Raw genomic sequence first — 25,432 nt, forward strand, 5'->3', positions numbered from 1 at the left:
GCAGGGGGTGACGGCGTGTTCCTGGAAGAGCCCAGCCTGCCTGCAGAGTCACTCACATTCCTGGCTGGGATTCAATGACTGAGCCAGACACACAAACACAGAGGGAGGGGGCGCGTGAGAGAGCGCGAGAGAGAGACGTAGACGGAGCGCGAGAGGGGGAGAGAGAGAGCGAGAGAGAGCGCGAGAGAGTCAGACTTCTCTCTGTACAGTCAGAGTGAACTGCGGGGGCAGACGGAGTGGATTGCGGCAGTCCTCGACAGCGGAAAGAGCCTCAAATAAGGATTTTTCATCGAGCTGTATCGACTCACAACTCCCGCTTTTATTTCATTTTCGCCTACTTCCTCTTGGAATCCGACACACGGAACTTTTGGCCTGCGTGGAGTTCGTGGAGCCGTGTGTTTTCAGATATGGACAGTCGGCGAGCCGCTGCAGGGAGCGCCTGGCCGGTGGACACTCAGTAGTCCGGGGGAATCAAACTGCTAACTCACCGTCTGGGACTTTTCACTGGATGTTTGATGAAGCGCTTCGCATTATCGCTCAGCTCTGGGACCGCGTGGATTTACCAGGTTCACAAACGGATTGATACTCGTGATTCCGTGTCGACGACGAGAAGGATTTACGCTTTTAAAGTTACAGGAAAAACATGGAGACTGTAAGTCGGCAGAGCTTCCAGCCTCATCCGGGACTGCAACAAACTCTGAAGCAGTTTCACCTCAGCTCTATGAGCTCTCTGGGCGGACCGGCGGCGTTCTCTGCCCGGTGGCAACATGAGCTCCTCTTCAAGAAGGACGGGAAGGAGCCCGAGCCGGTTCTGCAGCATCTGCCGCCGCCGGTGATGCCTGGCCCGCTCTTCATCCCGTCGGACCGCTCCACGGAGAGGTGCGAGACGGTGCTGGAGAGCGAGACCATCTCGTGCTTCGTGGTCGGTGGGGAAAAGCGGCTGTGCCTGCCGCAGATCCTCAACACGGTGCTGCGGGACTTCACCCTGCAGCAGATAAACTCGGTGTGCGACGACCTGCACATCTACTGCTCCCGGTGCACGGCGGACCAGCTGGAGATTCTCAAAGTCATGGGAATCTTGCCCTTTTCGGCGCCGTCCTGCGGCCTCATCACCAAGACGGACGCCGAGCGGCTCTGCAACGCCCTGATCTACGGAGGCGCCTACCCGCCGCGCTGCAAGAAAGAGCTGAGCGGAGGCTCACTGGAGCTCGAGCTCACCGAGAGGAGCTTCAAAGTCTACCACGAGTGTTTCGGCAAGTGCAAAGGCTTGTTCGTGCCGGAGCTGTACACCAGCCCCAACGCAGCGTGCATCCAGTGCATGGACTGCAGGCTCATGTACCCGACGCACAAGTTCGTGGTGCACAGTCACAAGGCACAGGAGAACAGGACTTGCCACTGGGGCTTCGACTCGGCCAACTGGAGGGCGTACATCCTCTTGGGCCAGGATTACTCTGGGAAAGAGGAGAAGGCCCGTCTGGAGCAGCTCCTGGACGAGATCAAGGAGAAATTTGACTTCGCCAACAAGTATAAGAGGAAAGCATCATCCAGGGTGAGCAGCTCCTCATGTTCTAGCAGCTACTTCTTCGTGCATTTTCTGTGTGCTCTGCAGCTAGTGATGTTCTCCAATTGTTTTTACTCATTCTCAAGATCCAGTAATTTATTGCAACTCATTTTTAGAGTTATTTTCTTATTTACTCTTTCTCCTGATAATGCATTTTAGCTGTCACCTTTCTCTAACAGAAGCGAGAATGTTTTTGAAGTTGCTTTAAAAATACAATTGTATGTATTCACAATTTCAAATGCATTGACATCTTACAAGAAAATCCATGCATGTAGTGTGCTCCTAATATTATACTCTCAAATCACGAGTCCACTGCACACTGTAAAATCTGACAAGATGATTGTAGGAAAGCAAATGCCTTGAAAAGGTAGATATAACTATTAGTCTTAATTTGTGTTCACGTTATATCCCATTTTTAAGTTTACTTTAAATTGAGTTATGTTAAGTTAGTTAAGTTAGAACTTGTAGATCCCCTTACTTCATCATTGGCAAAATCCTCTTCCTCATGATCAGTGTAGTCAGACTACCTTCATTTTCTGAAGTTGCTTAAACGTAGAAAGAATGAGGTCGTTTCAGGAGTCATTTTTTTTAGTTGCAACAATATCACAAAATTAAGAAAATACTGACTCGAGATATAAAGTGAACATTAATTGTTATATTTACTTACATTTTTCAAGGCATTCAGTTTTCTTAGATCTTTTTAAAAGTAAAGTCAACTAACTAGTAAGGTTTTACAGTGTGCAGTGGAATTATGATTTCAGAATAGTAATCTTGGGGGCACATTACATGCATGGATTAACCTGCAAGATATCAGTGCACTTTCTTTGTTATGATCAAGTTAGGTCAGACTAACTCAGTTTACTGAAGTTGCTAACACTTAGAAAGGACAAGTTAATTTCACTTGTCATTTTTAAGTTGCAAAAACTTAACACAATAAAGTAAGTACAGTTAAATGTCAAATAGTCTTAATGAGATTTAAAGTAACTATAAATTGAGATTTATAGTTACATTCGCTTTCTTTTTTCAAGGTGATCAGTTTCCAAGAATATTTTAAGTAAGATCAACTTGTCAGATTTTACAGTGCATGTCAGTAGAAATAGTTCCAGTTCCAGGGAGTGTTTTATACTGGTTCCATTGTTGTGATTCCAGTGTTGAGGTCCTGGGAATCCCAGGTGTCCTTGAAAGACTTCCCAGTAGGCCCCTCAAATTGAAACTGGCCCCAGTTAAAGAATGCATAAAAGTCATAAATTATAACCACTTGCACATTTTCATTATTAATCTGGAGTTAAACCTTCACATATGGATGGAGATTGCCTGATGCGGTCAGTATTTGGTCATCTTTGACACGTTGTTGCTAATTGAACCTCGTCCAGGAGCGACAACAAAACGCCTCTGGTGGCAATAAAGCCATTATTTGCCCATGAAGCACCTCTCAGGCTCAGTTTTATTGGCCCGTACTGTAAATACAATCTCATTTACCAACAAATGGCTCAATGGGAGATAGTAAACAACAGTTGGAAGGGGTGGTGGGGTGGTGGTGGATGGATTTTTACATGAATTGAGATGTAAGTGAGTAAATAGTTTGTCCTTTCTGGAGATTAAATGGCTTTTCATTACACACACTCACACACACACACTTCAGTGGGATAGATGCAATTTCTTCCCTAGTCTGCATTGCTGGTTGTTCTTTTAGTGAGTGTGTTCCCATGAGAAGGGAAACACTCCCACAGTAGCGGTATTATTGCATTTATGAGTAAATTTGCCCGCTCCCTGTGCTTGTGTATCACATGAAATGTAATGTTTGTCTGGCTGTCATGTGCCTGGCTTCCTGTTGGTTTAATCAGCACTAAGATCAGCGTTAATGGCCTCTCCTTTTTCTTTTTTTTTCCCTTTTCTTCTGATTCTCTGTTAATATCACAGAATATTTCTGAAATGTTTGAGTAATAAGAATTAGAGCCTCCATGGCAGATATTTTCTCTGCTGTGCTTGTGACCAGACCACCGACCGAGGAAGTAGTTTCAACACGTGAATGTGGTTCTCCGTTCTTCCTCCAGCTCTGCTTTTTCGGACTGACTGGCTGTGAAACTGTATGAAGGGATTATAATCTGTGCTTTGGTGTGCAGGCAGGAGTTTGCAGAGAGAGTAGTTGGGTGGTAGACTGATAAAAGGAGTCCCACCCCCCGCCTCAGCTCTGGAAAAAAGGCTAGTGCAGCCATTTGCATGAACTGTTACACATGAATGGAGTTGATGGAGCAGGGTTTAGAAGTATTGTGGTGGAAACATAATATGATCCCAACAAAGGAGAGCATTCAGCAAACATCGGACCCCCCCCCCCCCTCCCCCCAAACACCCACCTACCCCAGGCCAGCCACCACCTCTGACATTACACGCACCCACACACTCATCCTCCCCCCTCTTACCTACTTTTTTTTTTACTCCTGTCTGATTGAAACCAGAGTGGACTTCTGGGCAGTAGACTTGTTGATGAGGCACAGAAAGCAAAAGTGTTTACAAGAAGCTCCCATCCAGTCCTCTGCTGAGGCTTCTTTCACAGGAATCTGCCCAAGAAAGAGAAATCAGGGAGACCATTGAAGTCCTGAGGAGTGCCAAAGTCCTGCCATGCATGGTGAATACCCACTCTTGGCACACACTTTCATTCAGACTCAAGTAGGTACACCTCAAGGACCCCCACTTTCAGGGGGCCTCTTCTATTTTTATAAGTGCCGACGGGGCACCCGAGTGTTAAGCCCAAGGCTCATTTGAGCCTCTAGCCTGCTTTTTAATTTGACTCCTCCTTTTTTTTTCTCCCCCTGCAAGTACCTTGTTTCAAGAAACGCTAATGAGGGAATACATGCTGGGTAGGAGTTGAGGAATATTGCTTAACTTATGGCAACAGAGCTCCCCCTTTGTCAGCACATTTCAGCACGACCGAGGCACTTTGAAAATGTTCTCGGAGGATGTGAGGCAAAGTGCTAGACAGTGTCGTGCCGCCTTCCTACCTTTCAGCGCACGAGAAAATGCCATCATCTGCGTGCCGTCTTTGGAGCGCCCGGGCAGCTCTGTGAATATTAATGAGGGTGTTTCAAAAGTGTTAGCAGCAGTCTCGCATGCAGACAGACGCAGGAAGTGATATTGTCGCACTTCCCTCCTTGCAGATGCTCTTTTGAGAGCTTCCTTATGAACCGCTCACATAATCACAGACACTTTGAGTGACTTTCACAGCATAAACTCCTAGGAATAAAGGTTCCAAAGGGTTCATCCTGAAAGGCTGAGGTTCTACCTAGAGAAATTTGCTTCTAAAAAACATTTTTATGAAGAAAGGGTTCTTTGTAAGTATAAGAGTTATATTGAGAACTAGATCATGGTTAGTAGGAGAGAGATTTATGAGTAATGTGGTAAATTACTATTTATAGAGCCCTTCCTCGTCTAGTTCTAGAGGAAGTTCTCAGAATATAAAAGGGTTCTCTATATAATCCTTCCAATCGGTTCGAGATGAAACCCTTTGAAGATAAAATTGTTCTCTTGAGAACCCCCTGGGTAGGTTTTAGATTAAATCTGTGGCAAAATAAAAAGGTTTTTAGAAGGTGTAAATGTTCTGGACAGAATACCCAGAGAGGGTTCTGGGTGGAATCATTACACTAGAGAGGGATTCTGGGTCTGGGTGGAACTTTTTGCAGATGGTTTCAAGGTTGCCCTTTAATTTGGGGTTCAATGTAAATCTCTCTGAAAGTGTTCCAGTTGATGTCTTAATAAAAGGTTGTACTTGGAACCAAAAAGGGTTCTCCCATGGGAAAAGCTGTAGAATCCTATATGGTTGTGATTAGCACCTTTATTTGTAAGAGTGTACCTGCATTTGTGACCAGGGCGTGAGTTTGCAGCACATTCTCAGTTCTTATCAGAGAGGATATGAGCCACAGCGCTGATTGTAAACAGCAATGAGCAAAAGCAGTGGACTATTGAATTGTTTAAATTAGTTTATATGCTGGGTGTGGAACATTTCTCCCAGTTACTCATGCCAGCCCTTGGCTGCAAGTCTTTTGGTTTCTGGCTGGTACACATGTGGGTGGCACACATAATCAGTGGCTTTCCGCATCAGGATGTTTAGATAAGGGTTGCGGCGGCAGATTTAGTATGTTGCTAACTTTATAATTCGCCCTCAAGATTATGTGATTTCTACACAATCCGTCTGTTTAGGGGAGATATGAGGAAGAGAAACGGGGAGTGGAGGGGGGGTGCCTGCTGTCGGGCCAGCTCAAGCTTGACTCATACTCGCTTCAAAACAGCGAGTTTATGTCAAACTTTCTCTTGTTGAAATGCCAAAGATCCTGTTGGAAATAAAGTGACTTTTCTTTGTTGAAGTCATGGAGTTGGGCGCAACATTTTGTCTGCAGATGAATGGCCATTCATTACATGTAGACAGGCAGTCAGTCTGTGCTTACATTCCAGACCTGCCACTCCTTTAACTATGATATGAAAACACTTCTCCTTGGCCTGAATAAACATGTCGACCATGACTCTACTGCTGAAAACAGTGAGGGAAACCCACATTTCCTCCTCGTCCAATGATTCATTCTGATTCTCAAGTGGTAGGAAGTGATTTGTTTAGAGCGAGAGGTGTTTAAAGAATCGGAACAATTCTTTGCTTATGCACCATTATGTTGCTGTGCTGAAACCTGATACATTCCCGCAGGCTGTTTCCAGGCCTTTTGCTGTGCTTCATCGTAGTAAATCTGAAACTAAATCTGACTTGTGTTGTAACACAGAACCATTAAAGATGAAGTCAGCAATTCGAGTCCAATACACACACACAAAACAAATCCAGTCACTGACATGGCTCGTAAATGGGAAACATTTGATTACTTTGATTACATCTAATTACTTTCAGCTTCTCAGGCTAATAAATACACAGTAGAAACCCACAAAATGTTCAGAAAAAAGATCATTCTCACAACTGTATTGGTTATTAAAAAGAGAACTACAACTGTACCTTTTTGAATTCAACTTTCACTCGGTCACAGAAGACTGACGAGGCTTTATTGCCTGGTTGAACATGCTTCACTCAAACTCAACAGAAACAAAATAAAACTCACCCAAACCATTTTGGTTACTTTTTGCTAGTAATCCAGTCCACTCTTCCAGAAATCACCAACTCCAGTTTGGTCGAAAGATGTTAATCTAAGTCCACTGTTCCATTATTCCCCACACTCGTTCGTTGCCTTCTGGCCGACAGCTGTTTACAGTCCTGTAACTTTCCCTCCACCACTAGGTGTTGTGGTGTCTTTCAGCTCAGCTGCCTGGTCCACCAGTAGAGACTGGAGACTGAGCTCTGGTGGTGCGTGCAGTGCACTACATACAGTGATTTTAGTAGAAAGAGGAGCGCAGGTATTTATGACTGTATTAAAAAAACATATCTTTCTAAATACCCTGGTATTCCGTAATACTATGATACTGCCCATGCCTAGCTTGGACCGAGCCACCTCAAGGAACAGACCATGATCATAATGAAACCTAAAAATATCAGAGTTATTGACGTTCAGAAGGAGCACTGAGGGGAGGGGTGTATTTGTTTGGGTGTTGATTTGCCTCCACCTTTATGGCCTGAAAATGACAGAATTAGACAAAACTTAAGTTATACATGTGGTTGTAATATTTTTCTCTAAAGCGCTGCATTCCTGCCTGCCTTTCTCTAAAGTGCAGGAGCTAAAACTTCCCCTTTTCCTTCCACTACCCCCACCCCTGAGAAGCCCCCACTGCTGCTTGGGATATCTGGCCTCCAGCTGAAGGGGCTGCTTGTTTCAGGAGGGAGGTGGGGCAGTGGTGGTGGTGGGGGCCCAGAGGAAGTGAACTCCCCAAGGGGATATAGGCCCATGTCCTGTTTCATATGCAAGGCGCAATGTTGGCTAAGCCTTCTGACAGCCAGCCATGTCCACGCGGTGGACAGGACAACAGCTGGTAGCTGTGCATTTCAATGGCTGCCCAGGGAATATTTCTGTTCTTTTTATATGGGTTTTTTGCAAAACGTTGCAAAAGTTGATTTTTGTCATGGTTATGTGGGTGTGAGGACAAGTGTTTCTAAGAGATTCAATGCTGCAATTTCTGTTCGATGGTTCACTTTTTTTGGCCGTCAAATAGTGTAATTTAAAATATGTCCTCTGTGCTCTGAAAAGGAGGAAGCCACCAATTCAATTAGGCTTGTGTAATGAGTTCTGTTGCCTGGCCAGGCTGCCAGTCTGGGTTTCTAATGGAGGACAGTCAGTCCAAGCTGTGAGGCATGACTGAGGGTCAGAGAGATCAATGCCAAATTGACATTCGAGTGTCTTTATGTCAAGTGTGATTGAGAACTCCATCACTTCTGGAGCTCAATGAAAGTGGACTGACAGACCAGCACAGAGATTGGCTCCGAAGTGGAGCTGGCTGGCATTCTGAGGAAAAGAGGCTTCTTCTTGAAAAAGGAAAAACACCTTTTTAATTGATTTGGACTTTAATTGCTCTCAGGCTGAATGGTATGCAAATTCAAGTCAATTAAAAAGAGGGTATTTAATTAGTCGTTAAGTTTGTGTGCTGAAAATTTTGTTAATGACTTTCCACATATGCTGCATCTCCTCTAAAGCCTTTTCATTTTTCTTTTCCTATGCAGGAAACTGCCCAAACTACACTTATTATGCTCTTTTGTCCATTTCTGAAAAAACAAAGAAAAACTCTGTTAAGAGTGACTTGACTTCAAGGCTCCTGAATAAAAACTTTGAGGAACAATTGTGTCGTGAGATGTCCGATGCCTTTGATGTGCCTTTAAACTCTGCCTGTGTTTCCACCACAACTGTAGGCAGGAAGGTGACATGCAAGAGAAAGCAGGACAGAAAGTGGCACGGCGTACAGGTTATATAGCCTGTTTTGTTGTCTGGGAACATTTTCAGTAGGCTGCCATAGGAGCATCAGCAGAAAATGAATGAAATCTTTCTTTTCTTATTCTTGTCTCTCTGTCATAAACTGTTTATTTCACTGTTAAAGTTCTGCGAGCAAAGAGGATTTTCCCAGGTGCTTTTGATTGTGTACAAGAGATGAAAGCAGTATGTGTTGGTGGCGGTTTGTTGTGGGATTCTGATTTTACTGTCACTTGACATGTCATGACCAACTTGTGTTGTTTTCTTTTAGAATTTAAAATGCTCCTTTATAAATCAGAATTTTCTATCAAAACAAAAGAGACAAGACTTTCTAAATCACGCAAAGAGCTTGATGGCTTTCTTTTTGAGTCCCTGTATTTAGCTCAGTATTGGAACTTAAGGTATTTTTTTTATTCATTCTTACCAAAATGCACATGTAGCATGGAGCACTGGGAAATGTCACGTACCAGGAATTGGCTTTTAATATATAACAAAATTACTGTTTGATCAAATATTTCCCGATTATGTAAAAAAAAAAAAAAAAATCCTGGTTTAAAAAATATTTGCCAATTTTGCGAACTGCGAGTGCTTTACATGGGACCATCATTTTAAAAATTAACATGCTGTTTTAAGGAGGACTGGATACCATGACAACAGCAGCAAACTTTTTTACTTGTAATTGTGCGTGTGTCCCTTTGTATCATTCTCTGTCCCCTCTCTAAATTCAAAGGTTTTTTTGGGTCCATGATTGCGGCGCAGGCAGAGCTCTCTGTGAGTTCCTTTTTTTTCTTTCCCTCAGTGACTAATTGATCTGTCTATCTGTTCAGAGCTGGTCAGGTCAGATCAGTGGATGAAAGGAGCAGCTGTTTGTGAGTGAGTGCAAACTTTTACATACAGTAGAATTAAGTTTTATTTTCAATGCGCGTGACATTCTGCTGCTCCATCTGTGTCCAGAGTACACTCTGTGCTCCAATAGTGTGGTGTAATGCATAACCAAATAGTATTTATACTTGAGCTCTCCTAATGAAGAGTTAAATTTCAAAAACATAAAAACTAGCTGTGGCAGCAGTTGTATTAATCGTTGCGGGACACCACAAATACATGAATGTGTGTAGAAACCTTGTATCTTCTGCTTTTATCCAGTCTATGATTGCAGACCCATCTCAAATCGACAGCTCTGTACCTTTCTCAGGAAGTCCTATACACCAAGTGAGTTTTAAAAACTCGACATTGCAGCTGTCTTTGACAAAAAGCAGAAGTCTCATTCAGGAGGAGACAGTGACAGAACCAGGAAAGGAGAAGTTCAAGCCCTCATTGCCATCCATTGTCTGCCCTCCTCCCCCTCTCCTGTGCTCCCATCCCTGACCCACTGGCTTCTACATCCATCAGCAGCATCTCAAATGGATGAAGCGGCCAGCCAAGTACTTAATGAAGGACTGGCTGGCTGCAGTCAGTCTTTGTGTGGAGGAGGAGACCAGGGGCAGGGGAAGGAAAACACGGCTCTCAGAGGCTACTGGGCAACCTCCCACCTCCCCGCCCTTCCATTCAAATAAGATGGAGGGAAGAAAAGGTTCCATATAAGTAGTCCACGTTGCACTTGTAGGAAGCCATGCATGCGAGCTGTCTGGGAGAGTGGTGCATGCAAAGCTCAGAGCAAGGAGCCAAGAGCATGCGTGGAAATAAAGTCTTTCCTCCCACTCAGTGAAAGCCCTTCTCAGAATATTCATAGGCTTCCGATAAAGCGGGAAACTAACAAGCACACTCAGCTTGCAGTGGCTATTCTTAAGTCTCTGGAGGCCCTTTAGCGTGCCTCATTGGAATTATTGTAAGTGAAGAAGAAGAAAGAACCCGGTGACCTACTCCAGGTGTTGCGTGGCTCTTCCTCAGTCAGATGGTGCAATTTGATGTCTGACCTGACCGTTGGCTTGTGAACGACTCTGTGTCAATTTTTTTGTGAGCATTTAATATTGATGATAGGTTACTGTAGGCGGCAAGGTCCCATGTTTATTTAATGAGATTGTCTTTGAAATATTCATCAACACACATGGCACTGTAAGCCCAGCCATTGTCCTAACTACACAACCCCAAGCACTATCCTCTAACCTTTCGCCTCCTTTTCGGCTCGGAGGCTTCTGTGTTGGCAATGCATCACTGATGCTCAGATGTAAGGCCAGCGTCACACTGAATTAGCATTTTGGTGTCTGCCAAGTGGCAGAAAGCTTTAAGCTATGTAGACCAGACCAAGCTGTGAGGTTCACACAGTTTACCAGTGAGTGATATGCAGGTGAAAATATGTTTAGGCTGAAAAAATGTGAAATGTTTAGACATTTTCTTTTTTTTAAAGATTATTTTTTTTGCATTTTAGCCTATATTAGATAGGACAGATCAATAGCGTGAAAGGGGGAGAGAGAGAGGGGATGACATGCACCACAGAGCCACGAGCAGGAATCAAACCCGAGGCCACTGCAGCAAGGACACTGTCTTCATTCATGGGGCGCCTGCTTTATCCACTCAGCTACTAGACGCCCCTAGACAATTTATTTAAGTGCAGTTTTAGCAGCAAGAAATGTCTTTGTTACACCATCTACACCAGTTCTTATAGTTTTGAATTTTGCAATAGATTTGTCTTTAATTTTTGTGTTAAATTCAGTAGTTTCAGTAATTGGGTTTACTTGTTTTAATTAAAATTTTATTGTTTAAAAATGTTTTATTTTTGATTTTTATTAGTTTCTGTAGGCTGTTTTTTAAATTGTTTAAATTATTAGAATATGAGGGGTATTTGTCAGGGGAAGATTCAAGTTGTTCAGAATAGCTGTTACAATACAAACACAACACTTTTATCCCTTTTCCACAAAAATTAGCTTGGTATGCAGGTTCTTTAAACATGGGAAAACCCGCTAGAAAAAGACTCGTAGACCCCTTTCCCATTGACAGTAGACCAGAGCCGTGTGCACAGTTCTACAGTATTTCCATTTCAGTTGTGTGAAATATGTCTTTTTCAAATCACCTGAAATACCACCCCATGCGAGCGTAAACATTTTTTTGCAATAGATGGGAGTTTTTTCGAAATTGGCGTATTTTATATCCTCAGTTTCAATTCGGGCAATTTGAGGGTTCATGGAAACCTGCCTTGTGATGTGTTGAGAAAGATATACCTGACTATGGTGATTCTTTAAAGGCATCACATCTAATGCAGTGCATTCTTTGTTTAGGAAAGCCCCAATCATCCTTTTTGTATTGTTATATTTTTCGTTAATCTGCTATCAGCACTTTTAACCCCTAAAATGTAATTATTTGTGGATTAACAGCAGGATAAACTGCACCGGTTGATGTTAAGATGTTGGTTTCCAACAGGAAATCACAGCTGGCGCAGCTTCCATTGCGAGATGGAATGGTGAGGTGGGGGTTTTACTTTGTGCTGTGTCAGCCCAGGAGCGTCCTTTGTATATGACAGCAGCGATGGCCTCTGGAGTTGCCCCAGCCCCCCACCCATTTTCCCCCCTGTGCACCCATATGTTTGGAGAAGCAGGCAGCACCACGCGACCTTTACTTCCCCAAATAAAGAGGTGACCCACCTCACCCCTCGCCTCTCATGAAGCGCAGTCGGCCAATTGCGTGCTGCTGAGCAACTCCCACAGGGCAGATGGCTGTCTGACGAAGGCAGCGAGAATCACACACACACACACACACACACACACACACACACACACTGCTATCCAATGAATTAACATCCACCAGCACCACAGTGTATTGAAATTAATGTCTGCGTGATGTAAGATGTGTTTCAGATTTTGTTGAAAGATTTTGGGCTTACACCTCAAAAAAATGTGAAACACATGAAAACATTTGAATAGCAAAGGCATTGCCGTTGGTGTGTGATTGTGCATAGGGCTGGTCGAGTGTATTTTTTGCAGTGTGTGTGTGTGTGTGTGCATGTGTGTGTGCTTGTTCTGTGCCTGGATCAGCTGTAGAGGCTGTAGGAGGAGATTAGCATGAGCTCACAGCCTACTCATTTCCATCCCCATCTGCCTGTCTCCCACAGTGATGCTTCCCCTCACCCCCAACCACACGCGTGCTCATGCACACACACACACACACACACACACACACACACACACACAGCTATCCAATGAATTGTGTGTGTGTGTGTGTGTGTGAGCAGTGTGCAGACATCCACACGGTACCCAGATCCCACCCCCGCACTACCTCCTTAGTCTTATAATGAATACAGAAGCAGACAGAATCACGTGCAAATGCACACACATTTGCGTGCACTCACACACACGCATACACACACACACACACACATGCACACACACAGACTTGTCAGCTGCACTAGCAGTGTGTAACACAACATCCACCAGGCATGGCCTAGAATATCCTCCTGCAGTGTCATATCAGAAGGCAGCGGTCCGTCTCACACTGTTGGGACAGCAGTTGACGGGTGGCCTGTTTTCTCCGAGGGGGCTTCTCCTTAATTGTCTCAAAGTTTAGGAAGGACAGGTAGAGACAGCAGGCAGATACAGGGAGATTTTCAAGCTAATAATAAGCAGGGCTAATCTTATTTCTGATTGAACTGGCACGATTCCTCTGAAGAGGAAGCTGCCAAGTCAACTCAGCAGCTTTGCAATATCTTGTCGAGTGGATGGGCTGATAACGGTAGCCAGAGATATGGATTTTCATTTTAAAGAAGCACAGCAGCAAAGCTTCATTTTTACACAAAATGAACACTGTGGCGTAAAAAATACAACTATGTGTTGGTGTAGAATGACACCAATATAGGGCTGAATACTAGCACTCAGTGCCTTTCAGGTATTGAACAAAATAACCCAGTAGCATTGCAAAATCTCTCCTGTCAAATATAACCTGCATTCAATTCAATTTGTGTGAAGCATCTGATCTAGATCTATTAAATCTAATTTTGGTTGTATATACTACAGTTTACCATAGTCACAGCTATGTTTAATCTGCAATGCTAATAACAGAGGATAAACCCCAGCCAACATTGGCTTACAGAGGTTTTACCATCTGGGTTATCTTTACCGCCATGGTACAAGGCAAAAATCAAGGAAATTCAGTGCCGATACAGACCAGGTTTACACTGCACATCTGGTTTGACTTCCACTGTGTCCCACCACAATATTTAGTGTAGACCCAGTGGTTCCAGAACCATTTTTCCTCACTAAGAGGATGCAGGTTTGTTCCTTTGTCCATTGCTGCAAAGTTCCTGAAGCACAAAACCTGGTACACAGAGCTTTCAGCTTTTTATTCTGATGTTTTGGTGAGGGGGCATTAAATACTCCACTACACCCTTTCTGAGAAAAATGGTGTGTCATCTCTCAAGACAAGCATTTGGCGGCCAGTCCACTGAGTGTGAAAGGGCTTGAGGTGTACTTTGTGTTGTTGTAAAGGCAGGCGGGGTCCTGGGAAACCTCTGTTGTGCTTTTTTGTGGTTACATTGACTCTTCAAGGGGGGTGTGTGGGAGGTCACACTGGTTTGGCCTCAGCCATGTGGAAGGGCAGCTCCCAGGAGCTCTGCGAGGCATTATTGTGAGAGGATGGGGTGGGGGTGGAGGGGGTTGCTGTGCGCTGGCTAGCCATTGTCACCTCCTTTGTGGTGGGTATCAGCTGTGGATCTGTGATTGTGAGACAGATAGAGGTGATAACCCGCCCCCCTACCCCCTCCACTGTTGGATGATCAGTGGTCCCAAAGCGCCTGAGTCATGGACCAGCGCTCATTGTTTGCCTCCCCCTCCTCCATGCTCCCTCTTGGCCTTTTTGCTCATCCTTCCTGCAAGCGTCATGGCGTCTCCTGTCCAGCAAAAACAAACAAAGAGGTGAGGTAGCCATGTAGCACACCACTTCAGTTCTATTAACATTCACCAACAATCTCTAATAGTACGAAGTGACATTTTCATACACATAGAATATATTTTACCTCTCTAAAGCTAGTGCATACAAAACATTGGTTTAGCTTATCCACAGTCTCTATATGCTATCAACTTCTTCCGACAGATTTTGTGACCTTCTGAAATGATCCTAAAATTGATCAAATGTGCTGAGTTCAGAAAGTAGGTAAGGTTTGTACTTCTGTCTAGAGCTGTCCTTTTTCGTTCTTTAAACAAGTTCTAGAGTCATCTTTTGTTTGTAATCGTTTGCATCACCATAAAAAGCTTGAAGAAGAAACCACGATATTCCCATTTGCACGATCAGTTGCGTTGACGCTACAGAGACATGGTAGGTAGTTCAGTTCCAGTTCCAGTTCCAGTTCCCGTACACAGTTGGACGACATGTGACACAAGCTCAGAGCATTTGTTTGAAACAACTCTTGCAATTTCTAAATTGGAATTTTGAAAGTCCAATTTACTGAAGGTAAATTGGCCACAGATCATTATTGGATAATATTCGATCCAAATAGTTTGATTGGTGGTCTCTTATGAGGCTGATCTGAAGGGCTGATCACATGGCGCTTATTTCTTTTGTGCCGCTAAAAATTAAATCTAAATTAAAATGAGGTTGCTGTTCCTGGAAAAAGTACAGAGTTCTATTTCTGCACGAATTTACGGAGGGCACATTCACTGTGCTTGGTACTTTGCTGCTCTATCTTGTCAGACAAAGAGCCCAGAGTATGTTCTGCTGCTCTGAGAGTGCGGTGCTCTGAAGAACCAAACACCAGCCCGTATTCAAACAGTGCTCCAAATTTACTCACAGTCCAGTTTGCCCTAGTGTTCTCTGGTCCTCAGAGTGACTATTTAAAATTCACTCCAGTGTCTGAAAAAAATGAGTTAGCTAATGTTAGTCCCTGAGGATTCAAACAAACTGATAAAGTATCACCTCCAAGTCTCATTAAAAATTAGACAACCTGTGTCTAGCGTGTCTGCGCCGATTATCTCATGCAGACTGCTTTTGTTTTTGTTCCTGTAAAACATTATTAACATTACAGCATTCATCGTACCGCGTCAAGTCTCTAGTTTTGCTTCCCCATGAGATCACGCTAGAAAGATCACGAGTGGCTCCGTGTGGAACGATCATCTCAATAATATCCTGATGTGTGTGAATAGCCGTTGTTTTCAGATTTTGTAATATTTGCATATTTTGAGATTAGAGAGAACATCTGTGAAGTTTCTCCTTATGCACATGATGCAACCCGATTTCAAAATCAGTAAGATTTTAAACCTACTCCTTTCTGTATTGAATGGATGTATCACTCATACCTGCTTTGCAAAGGTGTGCGTTTTGGGTCAAAAGAAACAAAAGTAAACATTTTTATTCGAGTCAATTACAATATTTTTTTCCCAGTGCCTTACTTCACTGCACACCTGAGTAATTTTTATTTCAGATGGGGGTAAGATCTGAATTTGAACGAAGAAGAAAACACCACAATCTGCAAGCAGTGCATTTCCTTTATAGGCATCCTCTGGGTTTATTTAGGGAAAACAAAGTCACGAATTAGCCATTTTCTCAGGAAATGCCTTGGATTGAGCTCTATCTTGTGCACGCCTTTCTCAGAAAAGTTGTATCTTTTCCGACAGTGCAGTCTACAAACACATTTGATCCTTCTGTTTGTTTAGTCTGCTCTGACTCACATTACATCTAGCGGCGCTTATTTATGTTCAGGCAGTATCTGTTAATCTTAAACTGGGTTAATCAGGTGGTGCCTTATTGATCCAACAAAGCAACTTTGCCCTGAACTTTGACTGACCATTATGACCTTTTCTGTTAATCACAGTCGTCTTTTATAAGGAGAAGTGTAAGGCCAGGTGTGCCACAATAGAAAGAAACTAAAAGTGAATTTTGCATAAGTGCAAGGTAACACATGAGAAGTTTGGAGGGTGAGGTTACTGGATTTGAAGCTAAAGCAGTCACTCAGTATGTTTCCATGCACAGTTATGTGGAGCTGTGGTTATAACTTGATTAGGCCATTTATTTGGACTATTGTCCTTGTCCCAGTTTATAAACACTGGGGGAGAATCCATTTATTGATGGAAGTATGTCACTCCTCTACGATAGGTGGAGATTTGCCCCCTCTCAGCTCTATGCTATTGGACCTTCTTCCAGTTGACCTATTACATCACATGGCAAACAAGTTAGCATGCGGCAAACTGGTTGCTTGTCCAGTGGTGAAAATACGGTTAACTTTTTGGTGCTGTACACTTTGCATATACACTTTCGTTTTGTTTTCTTCCCTTTACCTTTCTTCTAAGAATTTATGCTGTTCAATTTCCAGGCAGAGCACACAATAATTAGAGTTTTTCCTCATGTCATGTAAACATACTGACGAAAAGGCAGGTTTAGGCTGGTTCCAGTCGCTGTGTGCAGACTGACTTGGGGTTAAACCCAGCTGGGAGCGGAAAGTTTAGACTGGCAGAGCAGAAGTTGACGGTTTTCATTTGGGCTGCCCAGGCAGAAACAGAAACAAAGTCTGCCGCCACACCTTAGCTGCAGCTTGTCAGGAAGTCAGGGTGGAAGGTGTGTGTGTGTGTGTGTCTGTGTGTGTGTGTGTGTGTGTGTGTGTGTGTGATTGAGGGCCTCTTGGTTGAGGCAATGAAGGGGCAGGGCGCAGTAGGCTCAGTTTACTCCTCTGGAATAGAGTGTTGCAAACAAAGCCTTATAATGTGGTTAACATCCTTCCTCCAGTCTGGCCGGGCCATTCCACCCCTGCAAGTCACCAATCTCTCAAATTAATCCAGCCCAGCCGCACTCTGGCAAATGAAGCGGCCATGCAGATGCTAAATAAAACAATATGCTGAAAGGAGATCCCTCCTCCTGGCACGGATGCCTGCTTCACAGGTTCAGGAAGCCTCCACCAGGCCCAGACTCACTCCTTTGCTTGAACCAACACTTGAACCCCACACTCTTCAACTCAACCCATTGATTCTACATCCCACGCCTTTCCCCCCATCACCCACACTATTCATTTCCTATTGAAAGGCACACACATGTGCAGACATACAGAAGATCTAAACAGATTTCTACACATACACAAGGCTCTCCAGGCATCCTCTATATCTACACACAAACACACACATGCACACACACACTTGTGCCACTCCTACACAGTAGACAATAGACCCCTTGAAGCCCTTGGCTTATAATTAATGTAATTGTAGATCTCTAAGACAGTGTAATGTGTAGAGTGTGTAACCGCCTCTGACCCACAGTGAGCACAAAGACATTATTCTCAGCGTCTTTCTTCAAAGAAACACTGCCAAGCCTATCTTGAGCAGTGGGGCATCTGTTTATATAAAGCCCACTGCCGTTTATATACGTCTGCTGTGTGTGTGCATCTGGGTGTGACAGCACTTGTGGTTTGCAAAGCTGTCACCTCTCAACAGCGTTATTGCAACAATGTCTCCCACCTTTTAGGACTGTGTGTAGAATGTGGGAGACGTCGAACACAGCCTTCGTCCTGCAGGGTTATTAGATTTCACTGATAATATATTTTGTCATGATTAATACCCAAATAGTTGTTTTCAGTTTGTTACACCTGGTCTCTATTGGTAACTTTGTTTGCTTGATGTGGCATTTTTTCTTTGAGCGAGTGTGAAACCATATTGATCTGCTGATATACCACCTCAGACACAAATGCATCCCTCGATGCACTGATTTAACACCCAGTCAGTTTTGTAGCATGTGCATACAGGACATCCTGGGCCTTGGCATTTTTTCAAGCTTTACTTTTTTTTCAGGATTTATTGCCCTAACAACGACAGCAAAACTTAATCTTTTTTATTCTATGTGTGTGTCCCTTTGTATCATTCCCCTCTCTAAATTCTGAGGTTTTAGCAGATCCATGATCCATGAACACTTTGCAGGGCAGAGGTCTCCATGAGTCCTTTTTTTCCTCAGCAGCAGTTTGTGACTATGGGGTGGATACTTGTTCTGTTGATCTGTTTAGATTTGATCAGATCAGTGGATGAGTAGAGCAGCAGTTTGTGAGTGAATGTAAACTTTTAGACCCAGCAGAATGAACAGTTAAGGGCCTATGTCCACCTAACATTTTTCAGCAGAGAAGTGGTGGCAGGGCACTGGGGAGAGATTCATCTCAGCACGTCAGGAAAAAAAGTGCTCTCAAAGCTTTTTTTTTAAATGATGCACTGCTTGGTGTTTTGTTTCTATGACCAAGTCATCTCGACATTAGCATTAGCTTGTAAGCTAACGTGACGCTACTTTTACAGAGGGTTGACTACACAGTTAAAAACAAGCTCACCATGGTACAGTGATAAAAGCACAACACACACCAGCAGCATCTAGTGTCCACTGGCTTTTCTGTTTTCCTTGTGACAGCAGCCTAGCTAAAAGAAGTGGCAGTGACGTTGACGGCGCCTTTCTGAAAAGTTCTGAGATTTCCAGTTCGAAGCGCTGGGAGCAGCCACACAATAAAAAGGAGGAGTGCACTGAGAAAATACATAGGGAGAGAAAATAGCTAGGTAGACACGGGCCCTAAGGTTTACTTTCAGTGCGCCTGACATTCTGCTGCCCCACCTGTGCCCAGAGTACGCTCTGCACTCCGAGTGTGTAGTGCAATACATAACCAAACAATCTTAATATTTAAGCAGCGGTCCCAATGAGCGGTCCAGCTCCAAAAATAAAAAAAAAAATCTGTTTTTGGTAGCAGGTGTTTTAATTGTGGTGTATAGTCACACATAAAAAATGTGTGGGAAACCCTGTGAGGCTCTGGAGACATAGCAAAAAAAAGGCAGTTTATTTTTAAGCTTAGCAATTTCTTAATGATTAAATATTTCCTGAATGTAAATGTCTTTTATTTTTCAAACTATATGTACAAATATTTTAAGAAAAATAATGAAATAATTGCACCACTTGCAGGACGTTCTTCAGCAAGCTTTCATCTGCGTTACATTGGACCGAGAGTAACCCTTTTGGGCATATTATTATGACACAGTTTTTATGAGACATTTTTTAGCCCTCATGCAATAAATCTCCCGAACACATTTAGTGAGGGATGACTGGCACACTGCAAAAGTCTGAGACAAGACCATAATCGAGATGAGCTATAAAATATCTACCATATCCTTCTCTCATGCAGCTTGGTCAAGTGTAAATTTGTATTTTCATCTTTTCAGAAGTGGTTTTATTCCTGCTTGATATAATCAAGTGTGAGCACAGAGGTTAGATCCAGTCACAAGTGGTTGGCCCTGATACATCTGGTGTTTTAAAGCCAGGTTGAGGTGTGAACTGCGGTGTCTCTTATCTAGATTTAGACGCTATCTGGACATTTTGTGATGCAAGACACAAGGCCTTAGACAGAGGAGAGCAGTGCTTGATTTTCCACAGAACAGAGTGGCTGTTTGTTCTGAGAAGAAGCTGAGGCGGGAGGCAGTGTTTAGTCTCAGCCCAAGGACAAAGCCAGAGATGTTATGTCTCAGTGTCCTTTTGCTCCCTTTTCTCTAACTCTCATGTTTTCTTGAACTGGTTCCTCCCCCCTGTGTCAAAGCCCTTCCTCCACCCCGCTGCCCCTACCTTTCACTGCTTTCACTGTTGGTGGTGAAGCCATCCAGCTCTGGAAGTGCTGTGAAACATCAGATTCCACTTCCTGCAGCAATCAATACATCTCAGGTCCTGTAGACAACCGACCGAGAACACACACATACTTTCTCTCTCTCTTTTTCTCTCTCACTCACACACACACACACACACACACACACACACACACACACACACACGGTGTGATTTCACACTGCATGCATGTAAGAAGGGCTTTTATTCGGAACATCTGACAACAGCAGGATCAGATTCTATTTCTGAGCCTTAAAATGAAGGAGACAGGCCTGGATGTCCTTCAGATTATCACATGAGGAGCTGTCAGCTGTCAGTATCCCAATTAATCAGAGGAATGCTGTTGAGTCAGTCAGCTACCGGCTTTAAAAGATTACATTGGAACCATCAGTGTTGTCAAAAAAACTAATTTTTCCACCTAACAAGTAGCCATCCAGAGCACAATTCTCAGTAGCAGTTTCAGCTTCTATGGGTCTTTAACGTGTATTGTTTTCAGGACATTTATCTAAAGCTAGCCTCCTTATTAGCAGAAAAAAATTCACAGAATTAGGAGGCACTAATGTTCATTAATATACACACTGACCCTGAGAAATAAACTAAAATAATACAAAAAAGGCACTTGGGGCTTTTGTATAACAGCCTAGTGACCAGAAGAACATGTTAGCAATGTATGTTTTTGCAAACGACAAATATGTTATGTTTGCATGTTTTTATATCAGAGTTTCTAAAGTGACGTAAAATATGAGCTGACCTTGTCATCAGAAGGTGGAGGGGATGTTGGATGGCGTTAAACCAAGGCTAGACGCCTGCCAAGCTGCAAACAGAATGGATGTGATTTCAGCGAGTCATTGCTACATTTTCAGCAGCTTTTTAGAGGTCTGGTGCTGTGTTATCACCGGGGACAGTACCACTTACAGCGGTTGTTGCTTTTCCCAAGACATTGCTGTATTTCCTGATTGGATACCACTAGAAAGGTGGTTGTTTTTTGTTAAGACATCACTGCTTCTCTTGCAGAGATTTTTTCCCCAAAAAGTGGGAATTTTAAACCAAAATATGATCTTTTCCTAACCATAACCAAGTGATTTTTCTCAATTAGCTGAGATGCCCGTTGAGCTGGAAACCAGTAGCTCCTTGCTGCATTTCCAGTGGCCTTTTAGCCAAATGTGGGTGTTTGTTGTTTTTTTTTTTTTTTGCGATCCGCTGCTGCCTTCTCACAGTAGATAATGCCACTTAAAGTGGTTGTTTTTTGCTGAGACATCACTGCTTTTCTAGGCCCCAAAACCACGTCTTTTAAGCCAAAACATGAACTTTTCCTTATCATAAGTAGTAGTATTTTTGTGTCTAAACATATGCTAACCACAGCTTTACTGAAGTGTAAAAACACAAGTTACATATCAGTGGTATGCAGATACAATGCCAACAGTTCCTCTGGGGTTTTATCCAGAGTACATGTGGTTCAATCAAAGTCACAGTGGGTCAAGTAGAAACCTTTACTTCCACATTCACCTCTGACACAAGTACCACAAGGCTTGCAGGTGCATGAAGTAACATAAGTGCCTGCCGAATGACCTTTGTTTTTGAGAAAGAGCTTGAGAAGCATGGATAGATTGAGAGAGCTTGATAGATGAGTAATTACCTTCAAAAGAGGCATGTCTTTGTGAGAGTTAGTAGAACAGAAGGGGATACCCGAAAACAATTCGAGTTGGTGAACTCATTCCACCAGTGAGGGAGCACAGAGGAGAAGAGTATCCTGCTTCACAGTGACGGTAGGAGTAGTCATCTTTCAATTGCAGATTGTAGTGAGGGAGAAGACAGATAGATGGACGGATGCCTCGGCCATTCCTCCTCCCCAGTGGCATTAATGAAATGATAGATCCCTGATGTGGATGGGAGCAGAAGTGAAAGGATGACCTCACAGCCACATAATCGCCGCGGAGGGACAAGCCGGCGGGTAATGTGTCCATTAGTCTTCCCTTTGCCAGAGGAGAAACCAACCTGGCGGGGAGAGGGATGAGATGGAGGGCAGGAAATGACACAAGTCTCCTTCCACTGGGCCCACTGCTTTGACTGAAATAAATTAAATCTTAATTTGCGTTGCTCGGATCACCTACTATTTTGGTGTTAATATCAGAATTATTTGAGTTAGAAAATAATAAAGTGACTGTTTTGGGATATAGAAAATTAATACAAAACAAAACAAGTTAGTTGTAGTAAACTTGAGAGAAATATTCTCGCCAGCTTTGTCACAGCTTTTGCATGGGAAATGCTTTTACAGAAAATCAAAATAAAACCACCTATTGATCTAACTCTTGCAAAAAAACATCCACGTCTGCAAAGCCCGGTCTCTGTGGTTGTATAAATGTTTTCTACGGGGGGACCCTGTTGTTCCTTGCCCGCCTACAGATCATCAGTGGGGATCAGAGAGGTTGCTGATACCAGAGTTTACTCCTGTGGAAGCCCCCTCCCCCTTGGTCATGTGACCTGTGTGGGGTGACTGTCAGTGGACAACAGCCAGAAGCCCAGGGATGGGCCTTTTTGTCCAAAATGAAAACACAGCACATATACACACACAACTGAACCAGTGAACCCATGCTGTATCACATGTTCACCTGCTGCACCGCGATCCCTCCTACTTCCCCTTTTCTCAGTACAGCAGAGGCGAGCGGCGTGTTGACTGACGGCCACAACAACCCTGCAGACTGAGTCAGTCTGAGCTTACCGCAGCGCAGTGGCAGGCTGCAACTGAGACTTCTGGTTTCAACACCACATCAACTTCCTGTGGTGCCTCCACCCTGCTGTCTGAGGCGTCTTCAGCACTTCTGATGCAACGGGGCCAATTGTCTACATTTTCTCTTCCAAGAATGTCTGTCACAATATCATTTTGTGCCTGCTAACATGCCAAGTCTGAAGGCTGATTTACAGTTCTACACAGAGCCTATGCTGTATCGCACATCAGTGGCCTACATCCTTTATACATGTGCAGTGCTGTGTCTGCGTTACTTTGCAGTTATACCCCTAAAATGCTACTTGGTGTTGGGTTAGCAGGTTCCATGCAACTGTGTTTAATTTCTGTGACGTGCAGTAAAATTTTATTGATTCAACTAAAACAACTAAAACACACAAAATAGAACTTAACGGCAATATAAACCACAAAATTCTGCTCCTTTATAGCTCTCAAGGTTCACAGACCAAAACAATGTCTTTTGCTAGACATGTTTCCCCCATATATAGGTCTATAACGTGCTTATGTCATTAGCATTAGCATATAGCTTTTTACATTGCGTAAATTAGCCTAGGAGCTTTTTCCTTTACTCATGAATCCAGGCACAACAGCAATATTTAATAAAGGTAATGTTACCAATTTTGTCGTCATTAAAACTCACTGACAAAACAATTGTCTTATGCTGCACATGTCATTAGCATAAGCCTATTACATCTGACATTGCATAAATTAGCCAGCAGTTAGCTAACTTTTCCTCTATGAAGCCAGGAACAACAGCCTCATTTGACAAAGGTAACATTACCAAATTTGGCCGAAATTCACAAGGCTGACAGACTCAACACATTTCCCCCCCAAATACAACATGCTAACATTATTAGCATGAGCTTATGATATTTTACATTGCATAAGTTAGCCTAGCATGAACAATTCATGTTTTAAACAAACCCAGAGGTCAGTCAGTCTTATTGAAGGAAGAAAAGGCCAGTAGTTAAATAATAATCCAAGCTCTCAAACTAACTTTGGTGAAAACAGCGTTATCACCACTGAGACAAATGGGAAAAAAACTACATGAATAAGACCAGAGTTGTCATAAAATAGAATTAAGTTGCAATAGAAGATACTGAGTATCATAAAATCCTGGCTAAAGGAAGCTTCTGCCTGCACTGTCAGCCTTCCAAAACCTATATGTGTCAAACCAAACTTCCGACCCTCCTCCCTCACCACTGGAAAGCACGTGATTTGGCTCTGGAGTGAAGCCTCTCGCTCTCTCTTTCTCCCTACGTCTCTCTTTCACTCGCTCAGACTCTCCCAGAATTCAACAGTGGAACAAAATGTCCGGCTCCGGAGTGGAAAGCGCCAGTACGTGCTGGCCAGCCGGCTCGGTTTTGAGGCTGCCCAGCACCCTGCAGTGAACCAAAGGGCCTCTTTGTGCTCTGCCCTCACAAAGATGTACCCCGAGCAGCGAAAAAAAAAAAAAAAAACACAACCAAAAAAAAAAAAACCAACAGCAGTGTCCCGGCCAGGGGGGCCTGCCTGCGGCCCTACATACAGGGTCCAAGTGGAGGAGCTGCCAGACTCGGAGGTTACAAATAAAACCCGGTGAATAAGCCAGAGAGAAACGGAGGAAGGAAGTTTTCCATTTGAGCTGAAAAGGCCCCGCGCAGTCCGCTTCCTCCCATTCCTCTTCCTCATGTGCTAAGCCATGATGGCTGTCCAAAATGCTCATGTTTGCAAGCAGGAGTATTCAGCAACAACTATTGGGATCTGCTCCGAAATTTGGAAACAAGAGCCTTGGTAGTTCCTGAGAGAGTGTGCCGTGAAGAGGGAATTGTGCTGCAGACAAACAGGGAGAGTGTTTTTAAAGAAATTAATGACTATCAGCATCTCTGACAGCCATAAACAAATAGTCAGACACAATCTACAAGCTGCTACAGCTCCATTAACCCCGCTCACACTGGACTTTATTTGCGCAGCCCATACGTGTGTGTTTCCATACAGTAGTGCTAATGAACTTTGAGCCTCGTCTTGAGGCCTCAGCAGCTGTCTGCGATAGTAAAAACCCAGCCGGCAGCCGCATGAGTGTTGTTTTCAGCCCTTGACAATGCGGCCAACCGCTGCTGGGACCTGTATCTCAGCTTTATGGCATCAGATACACACTCTGGTACCTACCACACACACACACAGCGTGGGCTACCTAATTGTTGACTCCTGGCTGGCTCGTACAAAGTCCCATTCAGAGTGTTAATTAGGCTAACCTGGAGTTCAGCGACCGGCAGTTCGTCACAGAAATAGCACCGAGGTCCTAGATGGCTCAGGATGTGTTGTGTGTGTGTGTGTTTGTGTGCGTGTGGGTCGATGCTACAGGGCACAGCCAGCACCAGCAGCAGCAGCTACCACGGAAATTTCTATTTCAGTCTATTAGTTCGATGGGGCCGCAGACAGTCAGACACCTCTGTGGTGTAGAGAGAGGGAGGGGAAAAGCGATAATGGATTTACTTTAGTGTGTGTTTCAAGGTGCCAGACAGTTTATCTCTCTCTCTCTCTCTCTCTCTCTCAAGCATTAAGGCAAGGCAGTCTTGTGTGAAAAAACTACTCTCCCTCTTCCTTTCATGCTTGGAGAGAGCTGCAGCATTAAGTGAGAGAGGCATCAGACTAGTGAGTGTGTGTGTGTGTGTGTGTGCTCGTGAGTCTAATGCACCGCCTCCACACAGCACAGCACAGTGCTCTGGCCCTACATTATCCCAAATGCTG

General features: G+C 43.8%; 1 protein-coding gene across 1 annotated transcript in view; it reads left to right on the forward strand.

The window, feature by feature from the left end:
- The first annotated feature begins 214 nt into the window (after window positions 1-214).
- skia (v-ski avian sarcoma viral oncogene homolog a) overlaps window positions 215-25,432 on the forward strand; it is a 101,038-nt gene continuing 75,820 nt past the window's right edge. Inside the window, exon 1 of the mRNA XM_042492575.1 lies at window positions 215-1,549. Within this exon, the coding sequence (XP_042348509.1) occupies window positions 644-1,549 (906 nt within the window). The 5' untranslated portion in view covers window positions 215-643. The remainder of the gene's footprint in view (window positions 1,550-25,432) is intronic.

This window comes from Plectropomus leopardus, chromosome 8 (assembly GCF_008729295.1).
Source record: "Plectropomus leopardus isolate mb chromosome 8, YSFRI_Pleo_2.0, whole genome shotgun sequence".
NCBI lineage: Eukaryota > Metazoa > Chordata > Actinopteri > Perciformes > Serranidae > Plectropomus > Plectropomus leopardus.